This window comes from Bactrocera dorsalis, unplaced genomic scaffold, assembly GCF_023373825.1.
Source record: "Bactrocera dorsalis isolate Fly_Bdor unplaced genomic scaffold, ASM2337382v1 BdCtg007, whole genome shotgun sequence".
In the NCBI taxonomy this organism is placed as follows: domain Eukaryota; kingdom Metazoa; phylum Arthropoda; class Insecta; order Diptera; family Tephritidae; genus Bactrocera; species Bactrocera dorsalis.
Window position 1 is genome coordinate 276,183 of NW_026038058.1, and position 22,109 is coordinate 298,291.

Consider the following 22,109-nt stretch of genomic DNA (forward strand, 5'->3'; position numbering starts at 1 on the left):
GTCGGCTTTGTAATCTTTGTATAGATGCAAAACAACGTTAACGGCTCACAGTGGTTTCGAATTCTACACCGTGCGCACACGCAAATAGAATTGCTCGGAAACGATCACAAAGCTCGTGGGAACAGTTTCGGTTCTAAAAAGTTTGCTTTACAGCGGTTAGAAGAGTCGTTAAATACATATATTTATGTACTATGTGAAACATTTGTAATTCTCTATAATTTTTTTATTAATAATTGAGATAAAGAAAGCAACTTGAATTATGTCAAGAATAAAAGGATTGATTTCGTATTGAGTACATGAGTGCAATTAAATAGTGCTGTTTCTATAAGAATAACGTATAATTTGATTCATACCGATTAATCGTCGTATCATATCTGGTAGTTACAACTATTGACCCATAGAGTCAAAATGATTTGCTACCCTTTTTTTACTTATTTTGTTTAAAAGTTCAATTAAATTCGATTACATATGGATTTAGCAAGTTTTGTCGCATGTTAAGAATGATTTGTAGCAAAACAAGTCCAAATTCATACGATTTCGAAGTTACGCAGAAATCTAGAAAAATAGTTTATGAATCTGATACTTTTAAATATCAATGACAATTTTTTATGTAGTCAAATTTTTTCGTTTGTAGATTTCAAACTTAGGCACTAAAGACCGATAAAATTAAAGCAGGGTTTATGTTGAACTATCTAGATTTTATAAAATTTAAAAAAGTGAACTACACGGTAACGATTTGACAAGTCTTTTACTTCTCTCTTTTTTGAAGCTCTGAAAATATTGTAATGCTTAAGAATGCAAGATGGCCAAAAGCCATTTAATGGTTGTTTCATTGTGACATACAAACAAACATGTCTATATTGTATGGATGTAAACACATTTTGCTATATAATCGTAAAATTATTCCGCAGATTGGTACTTGGTAGTCCTATTTATCTGCATTAATTTGGAATATCAATTATTCATGACGCAAAAAGAGGCTTACATACTACTCAAACAAGTATTTACAAATCTTTATACAACCACATATGTGTACACAATCATATATACAAATGTATGTAGATCCATAAATATATGAACAAGGTAAATTTTCAATAACATGCCTTAAAAGCCTTAAATCGGCGTTTATAGGACAATAAACACTTTGGCAATATTGAGATGAAAGGGATTCTTGGAATTAAAACAAACGAATAGTGTCATCGATGATGTTATACCAATTGACATCATTGCTTCTCAGCTGACTCAGCTGTCCTAACGTTTTTTACGTTATTTCTTGGTGATTTTCAGTAAATATTTTAATAAAACACTAGATATGTATATAACTTTGGTCCGATGTCTGAAAGTACCAAACGGATAGGAAATAGACCTGCTTTACTGCGTACTTATTTCCTGTGGCAATGATCGGTTTTAAAACTGCACTTTAGGGGTCAGTAGGATAATCTGGCCTGTTTTTTTGACATTTTTTTCATAGAAACTTTTATTCTACAATAGAACTTTTTCACATATCATGAGGTATGTATAAACAATAACAATTTTTTTCGGAATTTTTTGATGACATCTGTCGGAGAAATGGCTGGGTGAAAGAGGTGCGTTTTTTCACTGGCAGACACGATTTCTCATGTTTGGATCATCTGAAACACAAAAACCCATTTTATTCTTAAAAAGTAAGTGAATGGTTATCATCCCTATTAGAATCATGAAAAAATGTTGATAAATAAAAAAGTAATTAACGTTTTTTTTTTTTAATTTTTCCTCATGTTTTTTACATAAATTTTCTCATAACATTGTCAATAAATTATTAAAAATATAGGGACGATAGCCAGGCGTTTTATAAATATTAAAAAAAAAATTAAGCAAGACTTTTCGCGAACCATAAACACATCACTCACAATGTCAATGAAATATTAACCGGCCTATTGTGAGATAATTATATCTGTTTCGTTTGAATTCGATTCACGGTACGTGTTTACAATTGGCATTTAATGCTTTCCATAATTTACCAGTCTTATCAAGTGATGATATAAGCCATTGATCTTGTTCGGGATCGGGATGATTAGACGAATAAATGGCCAAAGGGACAAACAGAAACTTGAGTAAAAATTATGCCGTTTTCAATAAATTTGGTGAATATTTTACATTTTGGAGAAATTCATTATTCTTAATGAAATTAGGTGATAAAATTCCAGCATAGCTTAGTTCATTTCTAAAAGTAGATGAAGTCGGTCCAGATCCTACTCAACTCCCATGTGCCTATTATAACGATTTTTGTCACTTTGTTTAATTATGAATGTTGATTCAGAATTTTGATTTTTGAAAATTATTTGAGCATATCAGATTGCCTTAATCCTACCAAAATATTCATACATACCTGAGGAGCAACATAATGGACCTTAGCCCTAGTTGCAATTTAAAATTATTCTTAAAAGTGGTTATAACATATGACATAAATTTGAGTTTCCATTTCGAGACATAAAATTTAGAAACTACAAATTATATACATACGAATTCCTTTTAAATTTGCTTTTACTAAATTATTATGTTGATTGACACTCAATAATATGTACGAGTATATAGTATATCATACTGTGTATATACTAACATGCGTCTGATAAGATGTGCATGAATGTATGTATGTAGGTAACCGTAACCGTACAAAAATAACAAATTATGAAATATCATTAACTACTCTTTAAGTGTTTAGCAAATAAAGCCATAAATAATCAAGATACTATGTACATGTACACTGTGAAAGGTGTTTAGCGTGTTAGGAACAAAAACGTGTTTTAAAAGGAGTGTCTAAAAAACTCCTTTTACTTCGAAATATTCCATATCTGAGAGCACATGCATATAGTACATTTGGAAATGTGCATGCATACTAGACGTGTTTATTTGTATAAATTAGTTTAGTTAGAAATGACATCCAGATTATGCTAATCCGATTATAGAATTTCGACATTCTTAAAGCGGTTTTAAAAGTATGCTGCTTAGTTTTAGGGAATTAAGACTTGTAACAATTCTGTAGCAGTGTGCTAAGTTGCTTAAGTTAACTGTAATTAATGGAAACAATTATATACTTGGGTTTTATTTTGGACTATAATTTTGGACCGAAGACATCAAATAAAGTTTGTGTTGGCATAGTAGATATACTGAGCTTCTTTCAAGAAATCAAACTAGCCCTCAACCCTTGTTTCAGCTACGCTTTTAAACTTAAAAGCAAATGAATTTTTTTGCATTTTGATTAAACGGGTTTGAATTAAGTTGTCAATATATCTATCATCGATATACACGCAACCATACTACCAAATACGAATAAAGTTGAATATACATATATATGTATAAGTGTGCGAATTTGTGTAAAACATGTATTCGAAATAATTAGCATAGCAATTTACTAAGCACAACGTAAAGCTCTCAAAATGAGCGATAGAGAATACAATAAAGAACAATATGAAAACAGAGAACAACGCAAACCCCTGCTGCCAAATGGACAAAATGCACGGCCACCGAGCACGGAAAGTGAAAGCAGTATTCCCTATATGGATAGACTCAACGATTCCAGCACAAGCGACATTTGCAGTGCAACTTCCAGCAATAGCGGTAATGTTGATGAAAGTCGGTCAAGCGAAGGTAACATGAAGCGTGGAATCGCTGCAAGGCGAAATGTCAATATGCCGATCGTCATACAGGTGGATGAAAACGACAGTACATTAAGAGCCGAAGGCGATGAACTTACACCACTCTCAACCAACCAAATTCCCAATGTCGAACCGGTAGGTAGGAATTTACGTCGAAATTCCATATCCTTACCAATGGGGATTGATGCCATTGATCTCGAAGGCCTGCGGCTGAAGTATCAAATGCAGGAACAGGATGCCCTCAGCGAAGAGGAAAAGAGCGATAGTGTAAGTATTCATTTATATGTAAATACAAATGTACTTAAATATGTATATGTATATACTCGTATAACATCAAAATTTTAGATCTATAGATATATACGAAACAATAAGGTGCGCAAATTATGCTTATGCATAAATATATGGGAAATCCTGGATTTCTTCAAGAGGCATAATTTTTTAGTTTAGATCGGACAACCCAGTGGCGAGAATGAGATGTAGTACGTTTTTCTCACCGTCACGAAAATTTGTAAAAGTAGGTTTGATTGACTTTTACTCTGCACCTTTTATTGCATTTTCTTTCACTCTTATTTGGAGCTTTTTTAGTCTTTTGCTAAAAGTATAAAGTATGTACATATATCTATTGATATTGGATCGCCTAATATTGCAAATCAATAAAATTTATGAGGATAAATATGATATTCAGGGACAAGTGACTCTTTTTCTTGGTAATCGTTAGGTATATTGAGGTAAAGGCGACGCATAAAATATAATGTATTTTCGTATGTCATTGCTATAGAGAAAGGAGCTAGCCATTACTATTTTCATCTCCAATCGTCAATTTTTCCATTGGGTCTGCAGCACCATCTAAATATATATGTATGTACGCATGCATATTTATAGATGATATTTAAGTATGTGCATTAACGAACGACAGGTTGTGATGTTTCTCATTATTTCCGTCCATAAATATTGCCATTATTGTCTGAAATGGGTTGAAGTACTCATGGGTGATAAAAAGGTGAAGTAAATAAGAATTAATTTATACAAACTGCGCCCGTTAAGGTTAATGGAAATATGTTTATATATGATATCCATTAAGAAATACACTTAATAACAAAGAAAATTAAAATTTTGATCACAATGTCAATCAAATTGTTTAAATTGAAGATAAACAATTAAGCAGACGAATTTAGAATGGCCAAATATAAACTAAATTGGAGATACAACTTGCCGTCTTATAGAACAATACCCACTGGAGAAACTCGGTTCAATCTTCCCCTGAATGTCTAGAATTTCTACAGCGCATGGGTGCTGTACAGATATAAAGCATGACCATAAATCATCATCATTAAGACAGTGTTGTTCTTAGCCTAATTCATTGTGTTTAGTGGTATTAACTGGAAAGTAAAATGGGTTTGACATCAGCATTTTTTATAATCACATAACTTTAACATTTCGAAGTGCATTGGAATTTTAAATACTAATTATTTGTTTGGTATCCTACTCACTAACATGTGTTCACGACCCCAGCGACAGGTAATTCATCGTTTGTTTGCGCATTCATATGAGAATTCTAGCGTTATAATCATTTGATTACAGAGCTTGCATACAAATAATTATTATTTTGCATTGAGTGTGCATACGGTTTCTCACAAAGCATACCAAGATCGCCGATTCGCTATTTAGAAACCATGTCGAGCTGTCCAAAACCAATACAAGGCATAAGTAGTTAAATAGCATTGGGAACAAACATACATATGTATGTATGTATGTATGTATGGTACATGTGTGAATTACAAATGTACTTATTTACACAACACTGCTGAATTGTCTGAGTTACTGTCAATAACCGTTAATTTCTTCAATTTTTACTCTCTCCCCGGCCACCTTTGAGCTACGTTCTTAATTTTATTTAGTTTGCGATGTTGCAGGTTTTCTGCAATGAGCATGTGTTCGCTTTCTAAAACCCGCTATTTATAACTATATGTTAGCTTTATTGAAAAATACAAAAAGTAGAATTTCAAAAAACGCATACAACTGATGTTAACTGCTTAAAAGGCCTAATTTATTACTTCTTTGTGATCTTACTGCGCAGACTTTTTGAGTCATGCCTAAAACTATGCCATAACTATTAAGCAATACCAAATTCCAATGGAATGTAAGGAATGTAAGAAAAACCCCAGCTCCGCCACTCTTCGTTAAAACGACGACGCGCGATTTTAAATTCGTTTGAAAATAGGTTTTTCTTATTCTTTTTGTTCTGATTTTAAAAATACAGTTGAACTCCATAACTGGAGCCCGCATTGGCAATAGATGTCAAATATCAAGTCTCTTTAAGTCGAAGTTTTTTGTGAATTATAGTGATCCGAGTTAGGGAAGTTCAACTGGATATATGAAATTCGTGACTTCTTGATTAAAATTTATACAAAAGACATTAAAAAAGTCCATTTTTCCTTCTGAAATTTGCTTTATCGGATAGTATTCATTGTAATAAACATTCTCTCAAATTCGAAATTCGTTTCTAGTAGAAAAGGAACAGAGTGCTGAACATAGCGATTCCAATCTTTAAATGCGTTTTTCTCCGAATGGGTTTTTTTCAAAACGGTTTTCACTCTCAAAAGAAGAATTTTGAAGATATCTAGTTCCAATTTGGAGAAAACATTTTTAAAGTCATTCGCTATCGCGGTGTGGAAGCTTATATTTTTTTTGAAATCTTCTACGAAAAACTGTCGAAAAAGAGCCATATTCGATACTTTTTGTTCAAACCGCCAGGATTTTGTCAAATTAAAAAAAAAAAGATTCTATATCGCGGTAGCGACTTTTCTACAAATTAATAATCCTTTTGAAATTTTTGTTTTAGACCTGAATTGCGGCCCCAATGGGTCATTTCAACAATTTATTTAACTAACACCCAATAAATAAACATAAAAGAAAAAACCGGACGATTAGTTAATTTCACCATCAGTGCTTTTTCGGACGGTCACACTTAGACGGTCCCTTAATTGCTTCTTGATTTCGTTACTGGAAACTGAACAAATCAAATGGAATTTAAAATTCTGCTATGTGGGAAGTAGGGGTGGTTATGGTCCGATTTCGGTCATTTTCATAACTTAAAATTTTTTTGTACTAAGGAACCCACATGCCAAGTTTCATCAAGACATCTCAATTTTTACTCAAGTTACAGCTTGCACGGACGGACGGACGGACAAACGCACAGACAGTCAATCGGATTTCAACTGATCTTTTATATACCAGGTCGTTCCAAAGAAAGCAGGACTTAAAAAAACAGAACAAATGGTTTTTTCGGCAATATCAATTTATTTTATTCAAAATAGTCTCCTTCTGCTTCAATACAGCTTTTTGCACGGTCCAAAAGCATTGCGAAGGAGTGTTTTAGCTCATTGGCCGGTATAGCCGCCAGTATGCCGGTGCAAGCGTTTTGAATGGCCTCTACGTCTGCATAAAACTTACCTTTCATGGGCAAATGCATTTTTCCGAAAAGGAAGAAGTCGCACGGTGCCATATCAGTGAATAGGGGAGTGGTTAATGATTAAAATGTGATTTTTGGTCAAATAATCGGTCACAAGCGTCGATCGGTGAGACGGCGCATTATCGGGCAACAAACGCCAACTTTCATCTTCCCGACATTCGGGCCGAACACGTCGAATACGGCACACCAAACGCTTCAAAACTCCAAGGGAAAATACCGCATTAAAGTTTATATGAATTTCAATGATGATTTCGGCCGATTTTTGATGAATTCACGCACAATTTCGATGGAATTTCCGGTGATCACGGATTTTGATTGGCGCACATGTTGATCGTCATTTATGCTCTCACGACCACTTTAAAAACGTTGAAACCACTGGTGCATTCTGCTAAGGGATAGGCAATCATCGCCATAAACTTCTTTCATCAATTGAAAAGTTTCAGTAAAAGTTTTTAAAAAAAATTTATTCTTGGCTCTTTGTTCGAAGCTCATTTTTGCACCGATAACACAAACATACTGACACTTAAAACGCAATAACTTCACTTCCAATCAATGAAATGCCATGAAATTCTCACTGGACAATCGATAAAGATAGCAGATTCTAAAGCACTAGTCGATATACCACCAGGGGGCGCTAAGTTCAAAAAGTCTTTTTTACTTTGGAACGCACCTTGTATATGTATATAACCCTCCATATATCTCGATTAGTTTTAGGTGATACGTACAACCGTTAGGTGAACAAAACTATAATACTCTGTAGGAACTGGTTGCAAGAGTATAAAAATAAGGATGACATTCCAGGCTTAAGAAATAATCGAAAACTTTTTAAAGATTTTAAAAATGAATGTAATTGTTATCGAAATTAAATTGCATAATTTTTGAACAACAAATTAGTTGTACTCATTCGTATAGCAATAATCCGATCTGATGCATACTTCTCTTCGCCTACAGGTGGTTATAGTAGGTAAATATGTAGATTTGTACGAGTAATAATCATGTTAATCTAAATTCTGTAGCTCATCAATAGCTTATCTTCAATACGCGGTTACTGTTAGTAGATTTATGTATCACTTTATGTAGCACTCATTTGTAAATTTTCATATTAATTAATTTTGCTCTCACACTCTGCGCTCACATTCGCGCTCCAATTGATTTGGACTATTTACTTGGCCTAATGAACAACGGTGGCCTGCGGTGTATTGAAATTCATTTTGAATTTCGACATTAGTTTATTAACAGTAATTGATAGAGAATATTGTGTTTTTAACTAGATCTTTATTTAATTAACTTATATTCTTTATTTTTTCAAATTGATGAGTTCAAAACCAAACTCTATATACCTACATATGTATGTACATACCAACAAACATGTGAATATTGGAATATTACAACTTTTACATAGAGTCTCTTATTGACAACGGTTAATTCATTCTAATGAATTTCAAAAATGGCGAATTATTCTGCAAACACCAATATTAATACAGCCGATTACGACTCCTATTATCCGAGTCAACCTGTGACTAATTTAACAACATTGTACATTAATTTTGATAAGGCAGGTGTACGAATACGCGAAACCTTACAATGATTTCTAAGTGAACCTAATTAAAGATTTTAATTTTCTATGCATTAATCAAATCTCTTTGATAGATAAACGATGACAGCTGCGGTTCGGTCACCCCGAATGTACCGGAAACGAGTATATCATCAATAAACCAGAATGACGAAGAGAGTGACGATGAGGAGTATGGTGGCGGACGTCGAAAGTATCGGTTCGTATTACAAATATTATATTACATATATACACAGAGATATATGTATGTATTTAATTATTTACTAGTCATGCATGTTTAGGAATTAATATACTTAAAATTGCAAAAAAAGAACCAGTGTATAGACTAAGGGAGAGAACTGAAATAGGAAACATCAAAACATGTGATTATAGTCAAGTTACTAAGTTGTTTACATGGTTACTTACTTATTCACACATCTCCAGCTTACGATCTCAGCTTCACCCCGAGATTACCGACTGTTTCTATGGAAAATGTTTGTAAACATGGGAACGGTTAAACCCATTATAATCCGATTGTTAAAATCATTAATCTAAAACGCTACAGACTCAGTGATCCTAGTAAAGAAACTCTCTGAAAGAGCAATTAGTGGAAAATGATAGAAGGATGGTACAATAAAATACTAGATGGTTGTAACCCACGATGTTAAAATGGGTTTCTTCGGGTAAAAAACAGCCTTTTTTCAACACTTTTTTCCCAAAATTAAATATTGAATTAAATTTTTTTATTGATACAAATATACTCGTACACTATTAACAAAGAAATAACAAAATTTTTGGAAAAAAATATTTCAAACTCGGCCATGCGACGCCATTTCCGGTGACCCCTCGGAACAAAAATATTCGCCCGCGTTGGTACGATAACTCCTTACAAGATCATCATAATTGAAAAAATACGGGTTTTAGTTAAAACCCTAACTTTGAACTGGGACGAAGGAAAAAAACTGAAAATTGGATTTTTAGCAGATATTTTTACAAAAAAATGAAAGTTTCACAGAAAATTACGTGACATTTTTTTTAATAGTTGTATTCGGAAAAAATCCTTCATCCAAGTCATTCATTTCATGAAGATCAGTTGAGTAGTTCTCGAAATCTTGTCAACTGACTTCAAAAACACAGTTTCGAGAAAAACGCGTTTAAGACGGAGCACTCGGCCTAGCTAGCCTCGAGCGCACAAGTTCTCAAAGCTTTATCTCTGAAACTATTACTTGGATCCACTTGAGGAGAGGTTTTGTAGTATTTAATAAGACAATAAACAAATAATTTTTTTGAAACCGGTAAATCCATGTAACACCTTAAACTCAACATCTTCACAGTGCCTGTTTTCTTGTACAAACGAATGTTGGCGACATGTCAACATGTTGCTATGCTCATTTATGCATACACAGAATAACGACACTTAGGGTCGTCTTCTCAATCATCTGTCAGTTAAGTTCTGGTTAAAGCAAAAAACAAGCTCTTTCTCGAAAGAAGGAATCTTGTTTAAATCAACCAGAACTTTACTGGCAGATTCCAGCTAATCAGGCATAGAGAAAACGGTCCTTAAACTATTATCTAAACATAAAGGTATAATCGGATTAATGTTAGAGGATCTGTACGCTATTTTGAATCTTTTACTAATGAATCAAGATCAAAATTGATTCGTATTTATTTGCACTTGGCTGAATTTACTTAGTATGACTTGAGAAGGAAAATCTTCTAAGTTAAAAAACCAAATATTTGTTGGTTTGAAGAATGAGAGAATTGAATAGAGCAAATAATGAAAAACAAAATTTTAATTCAATTATTATAACAGTAAACATTTCGAACTGGAACTCCCAATGTACTTGTTCACGGAATTATTATTTTTTTTTCAATCAAATTTGCCAGATAAAGTTTGTATAGTATCTTGAGTTATTGGCTTTCTATTGTCACTCAACGTTATGCCTTCGTACATGTACATTTATACTTGTAAATCTTGCGAATTTCAGGCTAATTTTGACTTTGGGAGTGTTTTCTTCCACAAGTGGATAATGAAAATACCTGCATATGAACATATACATACATATGTATGTGTGTAGGTATGTGTATGTCCAGAGTGTATGCTTTAAGAAATGATTTGTCTCGGCACAAACGTTGCGTTTATCTTAGTTAGAAGAGATATAACAACTCAGTACTCGATTGAATTTACTAGCGATAAGAACGCAAATCTTCGCCAGATTGTCTGATAAAAGTCTAGACCAACGTAAAGCATATGTAAGTTCTTCCTAACCTTTCTAGTTAGAAATTGATTTGTCGTGTAAACATACTTAAAATAGACCAAGTCTATAGATTAGACAATACAGATTGCAGCATTATATATGTATGTATGTATGTATAATTAGAAATTTGAATACATACATACATACTGTAGCAAGTAAATATTTGCAACGCACTACTTAATCTGGAAATAGTGTGGGAGAGATGAAAAAATAAAATAATAAACGTGATATATGTACATATGTATGCATGTACATAGTATGTATGTATGCGGAATTTCAATTAAGAATACATTTTCACTTACAAGCATACATATGCACGTACAAGTGTATGCAAGTATATGTACATATATGGATACAGAGATTATAAAATTAATTTAATTAACATTCGAAATTGATTACTTAATAACCGGTTTGTTGGAGTACTCATGCATACATACAAAGGTACATATGTACATACATACATATATGTATATACATATATGCACTTTTGTGTAATATTTCTTATTAATAAATTAAACCCAAAGTGGACTCTAGCTCACAAAGCCACGACCATTACATACATACATACATACATACATTTGTTACATACTATGTATATGCGACACGTATGAAATGAGCATATTTTCAATGCAGTGATCCATTTCGGAGTCGCCGCCGAGCATCGATAGCCCCTCTACCCGCCTTGCGCTTGAATAGTAAGGAGATGCTTGCGAGTGACTTCGACACCCACAGTGTGGCTAGCAACCAAGCGTCCATCACTAGCGTTAACTCATTGGCCAGTTTACTCCGGGAAAAAATGAATGTAAGTTGTAATACATACATACATACACATATACATCCGTACTTATTTATTTACGTATGTATATCATTTAAGGCATTCCCCCAAATGATTCGCAAAAAGAAACGTGAAACCAAGGATTATAAAATTAAGATTTTCGTCACAATATTATTCTTCATCATTGTCTTCTTGGTAAGAGTTTATGTTTCACTGTATGGAAGGATTTGTTTTTCCTTTTAGAGAAATGTAGTTTTAATTAATGAATTCGTAAATTAATTTGTACTACAATGTTTATTTCTTATCGAACCAGATTGGATACTCTTATATAACCTACCATAAAGAGATTTTAACTCGTTCCTATTTTGAAAAGATCAAATTCAGCTCGGTGGATCGTACTTTCAGTATTTTAAGTCACGAAGACAAGGAAGTGATAACAGGAAAGTTAGGTCTCTCTATAAGTTCCGATAGTATCCCGTTTTATTGTCTGGAAGACCAACGTAAAAATGATGGCAGCGTTTGTCTGGAATGGAATGGTATAGCTCGACTGTATATGAGTTTCCAAAATATGAATGTATTCCGTTGCTATAACATACAGTGGCAAGCACTGAGTTCGGGAATTTATCCAACCGATTGTTATGAGTTAAAAAGGGATAACGGACTATGGTTTGGTGGTAGCTTTACAAAGGGTATGGAATGGTCCTTAAGTTCGGCAAATTTTGACTATGCACCTTTTGGTAGTGGTGACGGTAAGGTTCATCAGTTCGGTAACGGAATAAAGCGCTATTTCATAAATTCGATTGGTGTGGCAATGCAGGTGGACGATCGCACACCTCTGCACATATCTGTCAATCAAACAGAAAATAGATTATGCTTTCGTGCGCGAAATGATAATTTCACCTTCGTCAATCATCTAACGGAATATCCAGAGCTTACATATAAAATTTGCACTACCGAAGACATGCGTAGTCTACATATGCTGATGACACAACAGAGTTTGTGGGATGGTCTAAAGGAATCTGATATCTATTCTCTGCATTCACTGATTGAAGAACCCGTATGGAAGATACCGTTTCAAAGTGAAGTGACATCGATTAATGAAACAACTATATACAATTATTCGGAGGATGTTATCGCGATGGGCTTTATGCGGTTGGGTCATATTTTAGTAAATGAATTCTGGCAAAGAAACATTGGAGATTTCGTTGTAGATCAAGAACGTTTTCCCACACTCAAGGACACTATTGAGGTACTCCATCGACGAGGTTTTAAAGTTGTTTTTACAATTCAACCCTTTATCAGTACAGATAGTCCAAATTTCAAAGACGCCGTTAAAAACAAATTGCTTATCTATGAACGGCACTCGGATAGAAGTATTCCCGCGCTTACACGGTACAAGAGTTCATCCAGTGCCGGAGTATTGGATATTACGAATAATGCTTCAATACCATGGTTACGGAATAAATTGGAAAAGCTAAAGGAAGACTACCAAGTGGACAGTTTTTACTTGGATCTCGGTACGAGCTATAATCTACCGCATTATTATCAGTGTCGAACGACTCTGGACAACCCCGATATGTATGCCAAAATCTTTACAAGTAGTATGGAAAGTGTTGGCTTTATTGGTGTATCCAGTGCAAGTGCTGTCCCAAAGCCACCAACCTTCCTCAGCACGCCACCCATAAATTCTTCGTGGGAGGGTTTGCGTGAATTGTTAACCGTTGTTTTAAACAATGGTATAAACGGCTATCCCTTTGTTTTACCAGGAGCTATTGGTGGCGACTATTATGTTAATCGCACTTTAAAAAAAATGGCGTCGTTTTACTCTCTGGGTCAACCAGAACTCGTCGAACAAGATCTTTTCATTCGTTGGATGCAATTAATGACTTTTATGCCGTCGATGCAATTTAGCCATTTACCATCTGAATATAAAAGTGATTACATTACTGATCAAGCCAAAGAATTGATGTCCATACGACAGAAAATTGTTATACCGTTATTGAAGAAATATCTAAGCGAGTCAATGAACGAAGGACTACCATTAGTGCGACCACTTTGGATGCTAGATCCCCATGACCCGGCTTGCTTACTTGTAAATGACGAATTTTCAGTAGGGGAGGAATTGATCGTGGCTCCAATTTTGGAAAAGAATTCGGATGAACGAGAAGGTAAAATTCCTGTCATTTACGCTCTCTCTTAGACATACATATGTATATGTTCATATTTGTTGATTTCTTTACTTCTGTTTATAGTTTACCTGCCACAAGGAGTTTGGAAGGATGGAATTGATGGCTCATTACGGAAAGGCAGTCGCTGGATGCATAATTACAAAGTGCCTAAAGATAAAATAGCCCATTTCGTTAAAATGCCAGACAACACTAGATTTTAATGCAGAAATGCATCAATACGAATACATTCCTAAGTCTTAGCTGAAATAGCTGTAAACTCTTTCGTATTTCAAACGTGCCTTAAAAAACCCGTCGACCATGTACGAGTAGATACTTTCGCTCAAGCACATTGCACTCTTAGAATGTTCTTTAAAATAAGGAAATACCTACAGGTATATACCATCCTCCAACGTCACAACAATTAATAACAAAGCCAAATAGATTCCTTGTTAATTCCATTAGAAACTTGAGCTTCCGTACATAATTCCATATTTGGTTCATCAACAAATTGGATGTAAACTTACAGTATTTAATTTAAATTTTAAGTATAAATGATAGAGTTAAATAAAATACTAGACAATTTTATTGTTGTGAAAAATATTATGTAAGTACATTAAACTTATCACGAATTGTTAAAACGATTTTTTAAAGCCTACATACACACCATTGTTAGAAATAAACATTAATAATTCTATAAACAATATAAATCTATTTACCATATTTATATAATTAATTGCATGTATTTAACTTGTTCGGCGGAAGTTCTGAATACTAATTTACTAATACTTTATATGTTTTGCATTTGCAAAACAACATTTTCCATATTATTGCTTACTTTACACTTGGGTAAATTATGGCTGCAGGGTTCTGTGCTCGGCGGTTTTAATGCAATATTGCAGCGGTCATCCTCGACAACAACTTCATTTTGATCCAAACACATGACAGTGCGATGTCGTACAGGCGACAAGTCCTCCGACCATTTGCAGGTAACTGGACAGTATTGCCACGGACCCGTCCACCAATGGGCCGGGCACTGATGCCTATTGCAAACACGTATACGCCGAGTTGGTCTCTTGTTTTCTGCAAAAGTCCAACAATATTCGGAACTAGGGATCCCTAAATAAAATAAGGCGCTACAATGAGTTCAAATACGTATTTATAAAACAACACTTTCCTTACATTCTCCATCCGCATAGCATTGTGCTATTCTATATTGCACACCGCCTCCACAGCTGCTGGTACAATCGGTCCAATCACCCAACTTCCATGAATACCGTACTCCTTGCGAGTTATTTAGTGCGGGTAAGGCAAATTCATAACGAATACTGGTATTTAATCCGTCCCCACGAATTATAGCCTGACAATTTATAATCTTATAATTAGTAATTGTTTAGAAAAACAAAGAGCATTAGAAGTTTCGATTCGAATAATTCGATAATTAGAAGCTTGGTACTACATCATAATTTATTAAGCTAAGCATCCTCACCCTTTAAAAAACCAAGCAAAATTAATTAATTGGAAAAATTGCGTAGCACTGTCTACTTAGGGAAAATTCTATATCTCCTAAATAATTAGACAAATTTTGTACAAAACATTAGCCTGATGCCTGCTTAGGAACATCCCAAATTTGAGATATCCTCATTTCAAATATAACGCCGCTTTAAACTTTATCATTTCATTTGAATATACTTTAGATAATTGGATAAGCAAAAAAGTTAGCGCCGATTTGTTGTAAAATAGTTATTCTAAAGGAGATTCTATTTAATTTTCAGTTTTAATTTAATTGCTGATTGAGTTATGTATAGCGCCAAAGCACTGTATTTTTGAATAACAAATAATAATAATTTTTTGAAGTTTTAAACCTAACATATATCCACTTGGTAGTGATTCGCATTAATTTAGAATGTTTAAAGTATTTCTGGAAACTTACATGTACTGTTATAGCATTTTCAATCGGTTGAGGTATTTTTATGATCTCTTGCTCATCCACGCGATCATATAAACTCTCCGTTCCTGCTATTCTGAATTCTCCAGGCATAGATATAAGCCCGTCACCATTTAGGTAAAAATTACTACTATTCGCCATTGAAAGTCCGAGAAATATTTTTGAATTACTTATTTCTCTTATTATAATATGTCGGGCTTTCGAGGGAATGGTTACAATCTCTACGTATCCATCAGTTACATTGACGTTCTCTTCAAATACCTCCTGAAATATTTTAATTTTTACAAAAGCATTTTTTTTAGATTTTATATTTTCCATTTCATTACTTACTCACTTTTATCAATTTACATCGATCGCTCTTTCCACCACACACTCCACATTGATCCTCTCGCATGTTGGAATCCAAAACCCAATCACATCCGACTTTCTAAATCAATCCATATGTTTGTGTTCTTTGACCTTTGAAAATATATGTTCCATTATGTTGCCTCACCTTACATATTCCATCGATGCACATATCGTTGGTACCAACACCACAAGGCGTGCCATCCTTCACTGTGTCTCCCCAATTTGCAATGATGGTATCGTCAACATCAGTGCACAGCAGCTTACAAGGATTTTCTGCAAACACCAAAATACTTGTAGGCGTTTCAACAAACAGAAAAAGGAACTTTTCTAAATTCCGACTACTTACTATTATCGAAGAATGGTAACCATTTGTAAATTGAACCTTGATAATACACATTGTCATAGTTGGAACATTGGTGTGCCCGAAAACTGACTTCACCCACCGGACATGGCTGATGATTACATATCTTATATCTGAAAATATTGTATATGTAGAACACCCAATGTGTATATAAAAGTTCAAGGAGCAACAAACCTTTTTCTTTCACCAATGCAAAAGAGACCGCCATTCGCCGGCACCGGATTGTTGCATTCTCGTTTTTGAGTCGACACACCTCCGCCACACGTTCTCGAACAATCGCTCCATTTGGACCAAGCCCCCCAACTCCCATTAATTGGGTGAGCTTGTTCATTTGGTATACACTTTCCATTATGACATCCCTATCAAATCAAAATATCACAGACTCAAAAAATAGCAATGCTTACAAAAAACTGAATTCATAAAATATTGATTAACCTTTCCATCACCACAACTTGTTCCCGGCGCTGTAGGACGCAAGTTTGTTATGCATTCGCCATTGACTCTACACCACAATGTAGAGCAAATCTCATCCATAGATGTGCATGACGATGCGTTGACGTCGGCTTCCGTTAGATTGAACTGCAGACGACATTGTGTTTCGACATCGAATAGTACTCCTGGGGGTAAAGCTGGATAAACATATTTTCTTTTGGGAGTGGGCGCATCATCTAGACAGTCGCCGAAACCTTGACTGTAAGTTCAAATATAGTGTTATTAAAAAGTATAAATGAACTGTGGAAATATTCGTGAGCCACACACGTACTCTAGAAATTGTGTAATATACTTCCGGCTACAATTCGACCAGGAAACTTGTAAAGTATCTGCTCCAAAAGTCGGTGTCATTATGTGAACTATTGAACCTACTCGAGGATGGCATCCAGTTTTCGCTGTATCATGAAACATGCCGAAACTACGATGGATGGTAAACAGTTAAGCATAAAGACATATGTACAAATATTTTTTTTATATTATTACAACATGTTGGTACCTCACGGTTGTTTGTATCACCTAAAACTAGAAAATATGTGATATTGGACTAAAAATTACCCAAACCCCCACATACTCGTACTACTTATAATGATTTTCTTTATTCTAACAAACCCTATGCTGAATATGCCAGTCAGTGTATGAGTTATATCTTTATAAAATCTTGCCCAAAGCTAGTGAAGGTCTTTACTACCCCTAATATATCCTATACATATAATGATTTCCTGCTTCCCACCTGTCTTTACTCCGCTTAGGTATGCATAAAATGCATTGCATGTAAGTGAAATTACACCATACTGGTGTTCCTGTCGGAATAATATTAAGATATGCGTTTTAATCGTTGTATAGAGATTCCGTTCCGATGTCACCTATTTTTACACTATATGAGGCGATGTTAAAAGAATTCCACCATAGACAGCTTGTTACATATTGCTCGTTCGTATTGGAAGTCGAACTTTTTGAAAAGTTTCAGCCCACAGAATAATACGATTCTTTGTACTATATTGTTGTGTCCTAAGAGGAGCTTATGAGCGTAGAAATGATCCGTCTGCAACAATTTTTACACAACTTATCGCTTACACGGACCGGCGGACAGACAATCGCCCGAAAACCAATTCGTCTCATTATCCTGATAATTTATGTACGTACCATCTCGATTAGTTTCAGGTGAAACAAATACACGTTAATTGAATAAAATTATAATTGTCTATAGCAACATGTTGCGAAAGTACATATAAACTAAATATTAATAGTTGAATCGAAATTAATTTTAACGTACTTGTGTCCCAATTCATGTGCAATCGTATGCGAAAGCATGATACCATTGTCTTCGTTAACGCTACACGATTGCTTCGGCTTACACATGCCACCCACATTGGCTAAACCGAGGGTCCTAGAAATTTAGAAAAATATAAACGAAATCTACTAAAACATACACATACATACATACATATGTATGCAGCAAGTCAAAAGCGAAATTTACTCAATCAACTTGAATATTTTACTCACATGCAGTTGTTGCCGCAAATATTGGTCCGCGTTATAAGTATCGCAACATCATGATGATAGGGATCATTTTCGTTGGCCGTATTCAGTTTGTGCTGCCATCTGGTGTGGTGTCACAAAATTACCAAAGAGGAGTATAAATGCACAGTTTTTATTGCTTAAAGTAAATTATTATAAAACTACTACAAATACCACCAACAATACATTAAGTACAGCTGAAAATATACATATGTGTTTCCGTACATGTATGTACTTAAAATTGGAATATACGAATCTAATCTTGATTCTCAAATTACTCAACTCAAAAGAAATCAAGCAAATATGATAGATTGTTCGAAAGAAGATGTGTGCCTACCTGCATACATATGTATGTATATATGGACTCCTTTAAAAAAACATCAGGTAAAGAAACTTCTTGTTAGTAAACAACAATTAAAAACCAATTGCAATTTGAACTACATGAATATAATGGCATTAACGATTTTAAAGTAGTTTGCGACTCAAACATTCGTTTTCCAATAACTCACCTACAAAATTTATCCAAATTCTTTTGCGCATTTTGCGTAAGATTTAAATCGGGGTGAGCTTCATGCTCCTCAAACAAAATAATTTTGACGACAACAATTTCAATTGAATTGCCTATGCTGGGATCTTTATAAAGCGCCGATACCATATTCATTATGGTGAGTATATATGTCTCCAGTTTGCTATGAAATGCAACCATGGTTGCATCTGCCACTATCAGCGCTTCTACATGGCGTGGACTGCTAATTGAACGTTTTGTGCGCTTCATTTCCTTCGTATTTATAATGTTTTTGTCAATATTGATTTTCTCATAGTCTGTAGTTTGACTTTGGATTGTGGAATCCGAATGATTGATTGTATTAAAGTGATCTGAAGCTGTCTCATATTTGAATTTAATTTGCGGCGTCTGATTGAATTTCCCAGGATATCTTCCTTGTATACATTGCATTGAATGTTGATGGCGACGGTATGAGCGGAATGAATATTTGTGCCTTAACTTTCTACCGCCTTGAATTTTGACCTAGGAAAATATACACAGATTCGTTCATAAAATGCTTCACATTTATGGTTTTTGTTAGGTAGAATGTGCATAATTCCAATTGAATTTTTCATACTTTCCCATGCGCTTGCCATTCTAGACGTGTCCCACTATATCTTTTCGGTTCCTTAGTACCACAGTTACTAATCAAATCTTCTCGCTGTTTGTATTTTGCATAATGCTTCTGCAAAGTGCAATTAATTACTCAACATTGTTTTTTGCATTAAACAGATTTTTTAGAAGATGCGGTTTACTTCATAATGAGGTAGTGCTTATAAGTGTAATTATATTTTATACACTCATTTTTTTTCGGTTTACCTTTGGTTTCAAAGACGATCTCTGAAATAAAACATGAGGATGCCCGCTTGAATTGTCAGCTGGGTCGTTCTTTGAAGGCTCAATATAGTATTCATGACGTTTCGTCTTTATATGACCAACCTAGAATTTTAAATAATATATATTTAAATAGTTTAAATTATTTTATTTAAAGTAAAAGACCATATATAAAATTTAATTTTTGCGATTAAGAGGTTGTTCAAAAGTTACCAATACTCCAACTAACGAAATATTGCTTATTATTCTTCTGAGAAACTAAAATTCCGTCAGAATCCGTGCAGTAATCAGAAAATTTTAATAATAACTTGAAATTAAAAGTCACTTTGTTGTCCAAATTTAAATTTACGGATTCAAAATTCCTATAATAATGTATGAGAAGAAACTTCAGCAAGCTCTGGGAAGATTATTGGAATAAAAACTTTGACCAAATTAAGGTTTTAATTTCAATATTTTAAAAGAGTCACTTTTTCATATAGTCTCAAATAAAACTAAAAACAAGTTCTTTAACCAAAAGCAGCTAATTTTAAAGGCAACATTAAGCATGAACTTTACCTCTGTATGAGTTAAAGGATATCTTCATGAGAAGCATTTACTATTTATGAGGTACGAGTATGTTTACCCCGAACGAAAAGAAAATCAATCATATATTTGAAATTATGTGCAAATACTTGTATGATATGAAATGTTGTCTACTGTCGAGTTAAACTCACCAAACCTTCACACGTTGATATCGCCACATTAGAGTCGTGGTGTCCACGCACTTTTCCATGAAAATGACAGTCTGTGCTTGGAACAGCCGCCTTACGCGTACGAATATCGCGCCGATGCCTCTCGATTATCAAGCTCGGTGCGAGGAAATAAGTATGAGGTCTGCATTTATGATGATAATCACCAATATGCAATGATATGTAGGTATATTATATCGGTAAATGCATTATATGTATGTCAGTTAAATAATAAATTAATTATTTGAATTCTCACTCTAAATCAAGATGCATGGTTCCATTATCCATATCCAGCTGGTAATGAATTTTACTGAGAGTCTTAGCAATATTTCGGCGGCGTCGGCTATGTTCATGACGATAGTTCTGATCATGTCGATACGCCAAATCGAAAGTTAGAAAATCGCCGTTTGCATTCACTCGTTTTGGAATAACAGTTGCGCCCGATTTTAATTTGTCCGAATGCAGTCCTAATCGCAATAAAAAATACGTAAATGTTTAGAAGATATTAGGGACATTCCGTAATAAGAAACTAAGAAGGGCATTAAATTAATATAATTAGAATGTAAACAAAAACAAACATGTGTGAAAGTATGAAGATACATTCAGATGTATGATACCTACCGTATAAAAGATCGGTTCCTGCGGCGCCGTAAATACACAACAATTGTAGAATTGAAGGTACAATATAGATGAACAACTCCATTCTAATTGTGGAAAAGTTTTATCATCGGTTCATCGATTTCATAGCGACAATTGGACAAAATTGTTTTTACGTTAGGGTCCTTATTATTAACACAAATGGATATTTATTTTAACCACTTTAACCGTTATCAATAAAATCTTGAACTTTGCTAATTAACTTAAACATGGCAATGTGTGCATCACTTAAAACTTCGTCAACTGCAACATGTTCTAAGAATTCTGAATTCTGATACAACTGAAATAAATCAAAATAAAATCAATATGTTTTCGCTTAATAGGACTTGGTGGGCCTGACAAAGGACCGATTCCGTTCGTTTGCAATACCAACCCTCCTTGGATGCCAAGGAACATGTTTACGAAGTTTCATTAAGATATCTTAGTTTTTACTAAAGTTTTCGCTTGCACAGACTGACAGACAGACTGTTATACTTTCTGTCGCAACATGTTGCGAGAGTGTAATTAATACATTAATGTAAAAAATTTCTAAAAAAATCGTTCCATTATCGTTTAAGTGTATCAGCATGATTGAGAATTATTTCAATAATCGTATGTATGTACATATGTATTCCTGGAACAAAAAAAATAATGCTTCAGTTTTATTCTCCTAGTCTAAACGATACATACGAACCTAACTGGCAAAACATTTCTAAAGGTTTTAACTATTGCACAGTGTGTTTAAATTTATTATCCCTATTATACCTATTGTTATTGTGTTTAAACTAGCAACTCGTTATATGACAGATGACAGATAAGTAAAGATACTAATATCAGATTCCA

General features: G+C 34.2%; 2 protein-coding genes across 17 annotated transcripts in view; one reads left to right on the plus strand and one right to left on the minus strand.

The window, feature by feature from the left end:
- K1161 (putative family 31 glucosidase KIAA1161) lies at positions 1-14,567 on the plus strand. 8 transcript variants are annotated; one of them, XM_029551133.2, is made up of 7 exons: positions 1-155; positions 3,380-3,902; positions 8,758-8,879; positions 11,551-11,719; positions 11,792-11,887; positions 12,006-13,860; positions 13,945-14,567. In XM_029551133.2, exons 2-7 carry the CDS (start codon positions 3,417-3,419, stop codon positions 14,079-14,081), a joined length of 2,865 nt encoding a protein of 954 aa, XP_029406993.2. In that variant the 5' UTR covers positions 1-155; positions 3,380-3,416; the 3' UTR covers positions 14,082-14,567. The 8 variants fall into 8 exon arrangements, with proteins under 8 accessions (XP_029406993.2, XP_049317071.1, XP_049317073.1 ...); XM_049461114.1 differs by having other exon boundaries at positions 42-377; positions 3,259-3,902; XM_049461116.1 differs by having other exon boundaries at positions 42-377.
- LOC105228262 (A disintegrin and metalloproteinase with thrombospondin motifs 7) overlaps positions 14,421-22,109 on the minus strand; it is a 16,516-nt gene continuing 8,827 nt past the window's right edge. For 4 of the 9 annotated variants that reach the window (XM_049461109.1, XM_049461108.1, XM_049461107.1 and 1 more), the window contains exons 2-18: positions 21,252-21,567; positions 20,887-21,097; positions 20,616-20,775; positions 19,888-20,007; positions 19,646-19,753; positions 19,034-19,551; positions 18,510-18,608; positions 18,280-18,393; positions 17,278-17,424; positions 16,950-17,205; positions 16,689-16,873; positions 16,500-16,627; positions 16,299-16,426; positions 16,140-16,232; positions 15,791-16,069; positions 15,040-15,232; positions 14,421-14,976 (exon numbers count right to left, since the gene is read on the minus strand). In XM_049461109.1, coding sequence (XP_049317066.1) covers positions 14,648-14,976; positions 15,040-15,232; positions 15,791-16,069; positions 16,140-16,232; positions 16,299-16,426; positions 16,500-16,627; positions 16,689-16,873; positions 16,950-17,205; positions 17,278-17,424; positions 18,280-18,393; positions 18,510-18,608; positions 19,034-19,551; positions 19,646-19,753; positions 19,888-20,007; positions 20,616-20,775; positions 20,887-21,097; positions 21,252-21,333 — 3,150 coding nt within the window. In that variant the 5' untranslated portion in view covers positions 21,334-21,567 and the 3' untranslated portion in view covers positions 14,421-14,647. Of the gene's footprint in view, positions 14,977-15,039; positions 15,233-15,790; positions 16,070-16,135; positions 16,233-16,298; positions 16,427-16,499; positions 16,628-16,688; positions 16,874-16,949; positions 17,206-17,277; positions 17,425-18,279; positions 18,394-18,509; positions 18,609-19,033; positions 19,552-19,645; positions 19,754-19,887; positions 20,008-20,615; positions 20,776-20,886; positions 21,098-21,251; positions 21,568-22,109 lie in introns of those variants that run through there. The other 5 variants (XM_019991006.3, XM_019991005.3, XM_049461112.1 and 2 more) reach the window with 4 other exon arrangements.

Bases quoted from the DNA above. Each gene is read 5' to 3' on its own strand.
- K1161 (XM_029551133.2), top strand. From the start codon at position 3,417: ATGAGCGATAGAGAATACAATAAAGAACAATATGAAAACAGAGAACAA. The intron at 8,880-11,550 runs GTTCGTATTACA...TTTTCAATGCAG, and splicing joins GGCGGACGTCGAAAGTATCG to TGATCCATTTCGGAGTCGCC. The intron at 11,888-12,005 runs GTAAGAGTTTAT...TTATCGAACCAG, and splicing joins TCTTCATCATTGTCTTCTTG to ATTGGATACTCTTATATAAC.